This window comes from Homalodisca vitripennis, chromosome 5 (genome assembly GCF_021130785.1).
Source record: "Homalodisca vitripennis isolate AUS2020 chromosome 5, UT_GWSS_2.1, whole genome shotgun sequence".
Taxonomy (NCBI): domain Eukaryota; kingdom Metazoa; phylum Arthropoda; class Insecta; order Hemiptera; family Cicadellidae; genus Homalodisca; species Homalodisca vitripennis.
This window is the reverse complement of record NC_060211.1, coordinates 85,772,593-85,780,208: the sequence shown is the minus strand read 5'-3', so window position 1 is coordinate 85,780,208 and position 7,616 is coordinate 85,772,593. Positions and strand designations below refer to the sequence as shown.

Genomic DNA, 7,616 nt, shown 5'->3' with positions numbered 1-7,616 from the left:
AAAACACAATTATTCTCATTTCATAATATTTCTTACAGTTTCAGTACATTATATGTACATAATAAAATGGAATTCGCTCCTAGACAATCTTTAAAATTCCCTTTCAAGAACTATTTTAATTTTAATTATTTAGTAAAACGTGCAACTAGAACTATAACAGCGATTACAGGGTGAATTGAATTTGTTAAAATTGTGAGTAGGTGTAATTTTTTCCAAGGTTGTAGTATACTTTGTGAATTGAAAATGTCAGCAAAAATCCAATAAAGCTGTTTTTCTTTTCAAACACATATGCATGTGTTCATAATTTTGATACCTAAATATTTCGGAAAAACGCATCTTAAAAAAATGTGGTGTGAAAGATAATGAATTGTGATTGTGTATACAAACTTTAATAGGGACCAACCAACGCAAGACGCTTTTCAATGAAGCATTAATTTAAGATGTATAATCAGCGAAACATAGTATCTGGTTCATAATGACTGAAAGTATAAACCATATTTTTGGCTACGTAGGAAAATTGCAATATTCATTACACGTTTTGTGTGTACTGGTATATGTACCAGTTCGTATATAAGACAATTGCATGCCGAAGAAGTCAAAGGTGCTGCCGGCTCTCTCTCCCCCCTTACCATGTATTAACTGCTCTTCTTCCGCTAAATTATAAGTCAAAATCCTTTTGAATATACTTTTCTTCAATATAAGTTCCACGACTACTACATGTCTTCATGGCATAATATATCACAGTATTAAAAGTATTGTGGTTAAAAAAATTGGATCACCACAATTAATAATGAAAAAAAGATTTAAGTTATTCTTTGAGAAAAATTAGGTTTAATCTTTCTTCAGCCCATTCTCATTCTACTAAGATAAAAGTTTCGATGACAACACATTAGGAATATGTAATGCTCGGGGTGCCCCTGTCACGATGACAGAGGTGAACCCCGGGGGGCGCGTGTCTCCGGGCAGTTTGGCCACGACCTGTCGACAGTCCCCTGGTCCCCGTGTGGGCGGCCCTGTAATGAAGACACTAAACCTCCCAGAGGATCATCACGAGGTGTGTTGACAAGTCATTTGTCCCTTTCTTGGCCTTTGGCGTTGTTCTTTGTTGACCGCCAGAACCACGCAACCGCGAGACTGTTATCTCTACACTCAAAATAATATTATTGGCTCTGTTTAGCGAAGACTATCACTCACGAGGCTGGACAAATTTCATTTACTTCTATCCGTTCGAAAAAGAATTGAGCTATAAACTTGAAATTTATATATAAGCAACGCTAAATTCGATGATGGTGCATGCCACTCAATGGGATTTGGCTGTGTTTGAACAGATTTTTACATTGTTATGGGTAACTATGATGGCAACGACAATATATCAGACTAAACAAATTTGTGAACAAGATGAGAACAATCATATGAGATTTTGTCATGTAACTTCTTATTATCATGTATAGATTAATATCAGGAAACCTATCTCGCTCGGTATTTTTTTCTGGTAAATCGTGTTTTGGGATTTATTTTAAGATATACTTGTCTGCAAACGATAAAACTATAAATTCCATGGCTATTTATTGTTCTGTCATCTTCAGCATTAAAGGATGCTAGAGCAAAAGGTGCGTTTATGTTTCTTATTTTTTTATGAAACTCTTCCGAATAAGGGTGACGGTTAAAACAAGACGTACTAATTGATTTGGAAATTTTAGTTGCTCCATTAAAATTCGTCCATGCAAACAATAGTCACCAAAAGAATTTCTACTTATGCGATTAGAAACCCGTTCCTCAGGGAAATGCAATGCACCGCAATGGTACACAAAATTTCAATTGGTCCTAAGGCGTGATATTGCACAGCTGCAGTAACGGTACATTTATTTGTCGGTAAATATTTAAGTAACTGACTCGATGTACAAAAATGTAAATAGACAAGAAACCCTTCTATGATAATGCATGGCCAACCATGGAATATGGTTGATGTTATTGAAGCCTATCACTCAGTAGGTTGACACAATTTTCTTATCTTTACCAGGAGGATGTAGACTTTTTTCTATCTAACTACAGGAAATCTGGAGAATCAGTCAATTATAGTCTAGACATCTTATATAAAATCTTAGCGAAGGCTGTTGAGCGAAATGAAGCGAAACGTACTCATCCTTTTTTATTTATAGTAGAAGTAACAAATTTTTCGAACACGATTAATTTTATATTACTTGAGAGTATGTTCGCAATAGTACCTAGAGAATAAACCCCTTTATAACTTAACAGTTATGAAAAAATGTACACTTCCCAATAAACATTTACAGCAGTAACACTAAACAAATGAAGGTAGATCTTTTTAATAAATGCATCATGACCTCATTGCCTCATTTAAACTCACCAAAAGTTTCTTTCTGGTATGCCTCGTATTAGGGAAGGTATATTATACGGATATATTTTAGATTTTAATAGTAACGCTAGGCGTGGATTCTTTAATTGGTCACGCAAGATTTTACCAGTAAATCGAAGCATAACACACAACAGCTGTATAGAGTTACATAATGATACTATTAGGAAGAGAATGCGTTAGTACGGAATGACACGAGAAGCATGTTGTACTGGTAGTCTTGTGTAATCATAATGTAAAGTATATAACAGGCAGGGCGTGTTCAGAGCAGTCACTCGTCCAGCAGTATCACAAGATGAAGGTTCTTGTGCTCTTTTTGGTTCTAGGTCTGGTGTTTGGCGAGAAGAATATAGTTGAAGATAAAAGTATCGCAGAGAAGAAACAAGATAAAAGAGAACTTCATGATTTTGGAGGAAGTGATTTTGGAGAGCACGATCTCGGTGGATATGATTTTGGAAAGGAAGGGTTTGGAGAAGGCGATTTTGGAGAACATTACAGACATGAACCTGTGAAGACCATCACCATCCAGAAGGAAGTGAAAGTGCCGTATCCAGTCCACGTGGAGAAGAAGGTGCCGTACCCTGTCAAGGTTCACGTCGAGAGGCCAATCCCCATCCACGTGCCGAAGCCTTACCCGGTGCACGTGACGAAGACAGTGCCTTACCCGGTTAAGGAGTACATTCCTGCACCTTATCCGGTAGAGAAGAAGATCCCTTACCCTGTCAAGGTACATGTGCCCAGGCCAGTTCCCTACCACGTATCCAAGCCTTACCCTGTCTACGTCGAGAAGAAGGTGCCTTACCCTGTAGAGAAGCACATCCCTTACCCAGTCAAGGTGCCCGTATCTCGACCTGTCCCCTACCATGTACCCGTTGTGAAGCACGTGCCTTACCCTGTAGAGAAGAAAGTCCCCTACCCTGTAAAGGTACCAGTTGAGAAGCCAGTGCCATACCCAGTGGAGAAGCCTTACCCAGTTGTAGTGGAGAAGAAGGTTCCCTACCCAGTGGAGAAGGAGGTGCCGTACCCTGTGAAGGTCCCAGTTCACGTTCCAGCTCCTATCCATGAACATGGAACTGAACTTCATGGTGAACATCACTACAACGATGCCAGCCATGATTTTGAAGATTTACACATTTAAGGCCTTAGTGAAATAAACTTACTTAGCCTATTAATTTATTTTGTCATAAAATATATTTTTAGGCTTTTCGTTTGTATAAGTTTGGTCTCAATGAAATGAATGTATTATAGTAATTGTTGAAATGTTCCTAAATGCTCAAATAAAACTCATATTGTTTTATGTTACGTATTTTGTATTTATTACACCTTGGAGATAAGTAGAAGTACATAAATAATGTTTATGGTAGTTCCCAAATCTTCTAACATTACTAATTTCTTTTACTCGTTTACTTTTAATATACAGGGTGTCCAGCAACCATTCGAACAAACTTTGCCACATTGTTCAGCAGGCCAAAACTAACAAATAATGCAATATAACAGGTGCCCTATTTCGCTTCGTTTAGCGTCTGTCTGTCTGTATGTGTTTTTTTGGGAAAAAAATTTCTGTTCAAAAACCACTGAAGATACAGAATTCAAACTTAACGGTTATGAGTGTTAAATGAAGAACGTTTGTGCCCTTACAGACATCAGAAAGTACAAGCCTTAGAACCTGCAGATTTTCCTCTCAGGGTAGACTGCTCTCGTTGGTTCCTTCACAAATTAGTTGATGAACCCGATTTTTTAAGGTATGTTCTCTTTACTGACGAACCGTCATTTACTCGAGATGACATATTTAATAGCCGAAACAGCCATTTATGGGCTGAAGAGAACCACACAGAACATTTTCCACACAGAACTTTTGCATACATCCAAATTATGAGCAATAGCGCGAACGCTGGTGGAGGGGTTTTCTTCTACGAATAATAAAACCTCTTCTTCAAAATCAACAGTCCGTACGGATTTTACCCGTTCTACAACATTATTTTTCAAATGTCCAGTTTCCCTAAGAAGAATATGAACGGCACTGAAGACGCTATGAACTGGGTGCAGCCTATCTGGAAAGCGCTCTCTGTACAATCTGCTAGCTAATCTGGCATTGCCTCCAGCAAGTCCGTACACAAAGTGAATATCAGCATACTCTTCAAAAGTAAAACGGTTCATATCGTACAAGAAACAAAGTAATAAAAGAAATTTAAATTAACAGGAAAAACTAACAGGAATTACAAAGAAGATCAGAACATTCAAACAGTGAGAATCACTTTCAAAACATAGACTTGCTCAACAATGTCTTGATAGTTTGTTTATTAGTTTTCTTCATTTAAAACACCTGATTTGGTTGATGATTGTTGGTCAGCTGTTTTCTACATGAAATATTATGCTATTGTGTTTCGAATAGTTTGTTTCTTTTTTATTTGTGTATGTGTAACACATTGATTACTGTAAATGGAACAAAAATGATAGTAATATTTTTTTTAGGTTATAATAATTGTTCACTATTTTAATAAAGAACCTTAAAAAGTTTATTCGTAAAAATCCACTACATTGTTGTATGTACTTGCTATGCATGGATTTAACCTGTTTTTATGTTTGGTGCTGTAACTCAGTTATTTGTTATTCAATCTTTTTGAAACAAAAATTGTTGAATTGGTAATAAATTCGCTAAAAAAAGTTATCCGGGTGAATTTGTTGTCAAAGTAGCCGTTTCAAAGCTAATACAATTTGAAAATTTTGAACGGCCGCCATTTTGAAATGCAATGAGATATTTGTTTTATTTTTTCACTGAAAAGGACCAACACTAGGTTAACATAACCGTTAAGGTTGAATTCTGTATCTTAAGTGGTTTTTGAGTAGTAATTTTTTTACCAAAAAACACATACAGACAGACAGACGCTAAACGAAGCGAAATAGGGCACCTGTTATATTGCATTATTTGTTAGTTTTGGCCTGCTGAACAATGTGGCAAAGTTTGTTCGAATGATTGCTGGACACCCTGTATTCTTTGGTTCAAGGGTGTTTGAAAACAGTACGGTAAATATCAATATTTATAAAGTTATTTTATTTTAATACCCAATCTTAGCATTAAAATTGTAATATGGAAACTGTCTCTGAGCCCTTGAAGTTGTACATTATCAGTTTTACCTGACTGTAGTGTCTGTGTGCATAAACACAATCCCTGTTTATCAAAATTACAGAAAATACAGACTAAAATACAGTACTACAGTTATAGAGGAAAAGACTAAAGTGTGTGTGGTCAGATCAGAATTTCACGTGTAAGATATCACAAACAGGCTTAAATCTGCTACGTTGCTGTAGCGTGATATTGCAGAACCTCAAACCTGAAAAAATAACAGAACAAAAATAAAGTAACGCCTTCTTAATATTATTGTTTACGAATCTATTAAAATCCAAAGCTTTTCGGATATGGATATTGATAGTCTTGCGACAGGTCAAGTGAAGGAACACAAACAAAAAATCCTCAGTCAAAAAATGGTATTGCTAACTTCTCCCTTTAACAAGTTTTGGCCTTAAAAAATTAAATATATACTTCTTGCAAATTCAATATACGTGCTCATTATTACTGTAACAAATATATGAATAAAAATTAATTAAACATTTTGGGTAATTTATATTGGCAATATTATTTTTTATTTAGTGTTTTCCTTTTGTACCCCTTTCTCACTAATGGTATAGGAAGAAAAAAGAATGAAAACATGTAAATACTGACCCTACTGTTATGATATAGAAAAGAGGGTAATATAAACTTAACTTCAACCAAATTCACAGGATATTACTCTATTACAAATTTAATAGTGGCTTGACATTACTCTATATTTTTTAGTTATTTTTATCTAAGAGTAGCCCTAAGTAGCAGCACTTTTTATAGGGTAGAGTATTTATACATTAATACAAAATGTAATGACAACGTGGTTACGAAAAGTTGGTTGAAAAATTTTATTTTATTCGAAAAGTTTGGACCGACAGACCTTATTTTTACTCTAAACGCCATTCTTTACCGTTGTTTACATTTCATGGTAATATTTATTCGAAGTATTATTAGTGTATTACTTTTAGCCCACATATAATAAAGTTTTGGTAGTTTTTTTTTTTTTTTTTTTTTTTTGTAAAAGTAGTCGGGCACACTACAAATTGGAAAATTTAGTATAGCTTGAGGATTCCTAATTATTGTTACCTAAAAAACAATAAAAATAAAACTAAGTTACTTAGATGATTATGTACTGGATTTAGACAATACATGTTTTAAAACATCTGCAATAAAAAATGAATTTAAATAAATTAGCTCAGTTAAATTCCACACAGTAATTAGTATTTATTAACGTTGTAGATCATACATAATAATAACTAAAGTTTTAAAACATTTTTGCCAGCTAGAGAGAGTGAGTAACACTGAAATCCAAGCAATTCCCAATGTCCCCGGATGAGAAGCCGCGCTTGGCGGCGAGGGCTGAGATGACTTATTTACGATTAGGCTTGTTTGGCCCTTTAACTGGCTGTTTCCGTCGCTTGATTGAATTTAAGTTATTGCAGTTCTTTGGGCGAATCTGCTGCTCGCGTGAGCCCACCCAAGATCTAAGTGTAGTGTTTGGTCTGTCCCGGGGAAGCTGAAGTAAATTGCACCGCCCACGATAACAAGACACGTCCTCTCCTGTATCCTAGCGCTGCTTCCTCCTAATTCACATTTTTTGGTTCCTTTTACGTGCTTCAAGTATTCGAGGATCGATTTTTTTTCGTGATGTTCGTTGAAAACAAATCGCCAAAATAACAAGAACTTAGGTTTTACGGTGTAGGCCTACTTGTTATTATTTTGTTTCATTTGAAGAATTATTTTACAAATTTAAGTTTATTACACCATATTTTAGGTATTACAATAGTAAATGTGGTTTTTGTGCAATAAAATCATATTAACGCCATTAACAATAAAAATAATACATAATCTTAGACAATGTTTACACAGCTTGTTACTTTCCGCAATTATTAATGTTGTTGTATGTTAATGGTGTTTTACTGTATTCCTGTAAAAAATGTAATGAATAAGAAACTGCGTGAATTCACTTATTTTGCCAGATTAGGTGTGTCCAAATTACATAACCAAGGAAACTTGACACTTTTCGTTTGAGGTTAGGGTTAAGTTTGACAGGGAAATCTTTGAAAGTTTCTTTCGCATTACTTTTATATATATTTTTTATAGTCCTTATTTTCTTTAGCACAAGATATGATGTCTTTCCTT

General features: G+C 35.1%; 1 protein-coding gene across 1 annotated transcript; it reads left to right on the top strand.

Moving 5' to 3' along the window:
* The first annotated feature begins 925 nt into the window (after nt 1-925).
* LOC124363535 (proline-rich protein 4-like) lies at nt 926-3,512 on the top strand. Its single transcript, XM_046818785.1, has 3 exons — nt 926-1,054; nt 2,616-2,823; nt 2,875-3,512. The coding sequence occupies exons 1-3, from the start codon at nt 926-928 to the stop codon at nt 3,510-3,512; spliced, it is 975 nt and encodes a 324-aa protein (XP_046674741.1).
* Nucleotides 3,513-7,616: the final 4,104 nt, after the last annotated feature.

What these genes read in the sequence shown, in the direction of transcription:
- LOC124363535 (XM_046818785.1), top strand. Translation starts at nt 926, where the DNA reads ATGACAGAGGTGAACCCCGGGGGGCGCGTGTCTCCGGGCAGTTTGGCC. An exon ending in TCCCAGAGGATCATCACGAG is followed by an intron (nt 1,055 to 2,615) that starts GTGTGTTGACAA and finishes CATAATGTAAAG; the next exon opens with TATATAACAGGCAGGGCGTG. An exon ending in GCACGATCTCGGTGGATATG is followed by an intron (nt 2,824 to 2,874) that starts ATTTTGGAAAGG and finishes AACATTACAGAC; the next exon opens with ATGAACCTGTGAAGACCATC.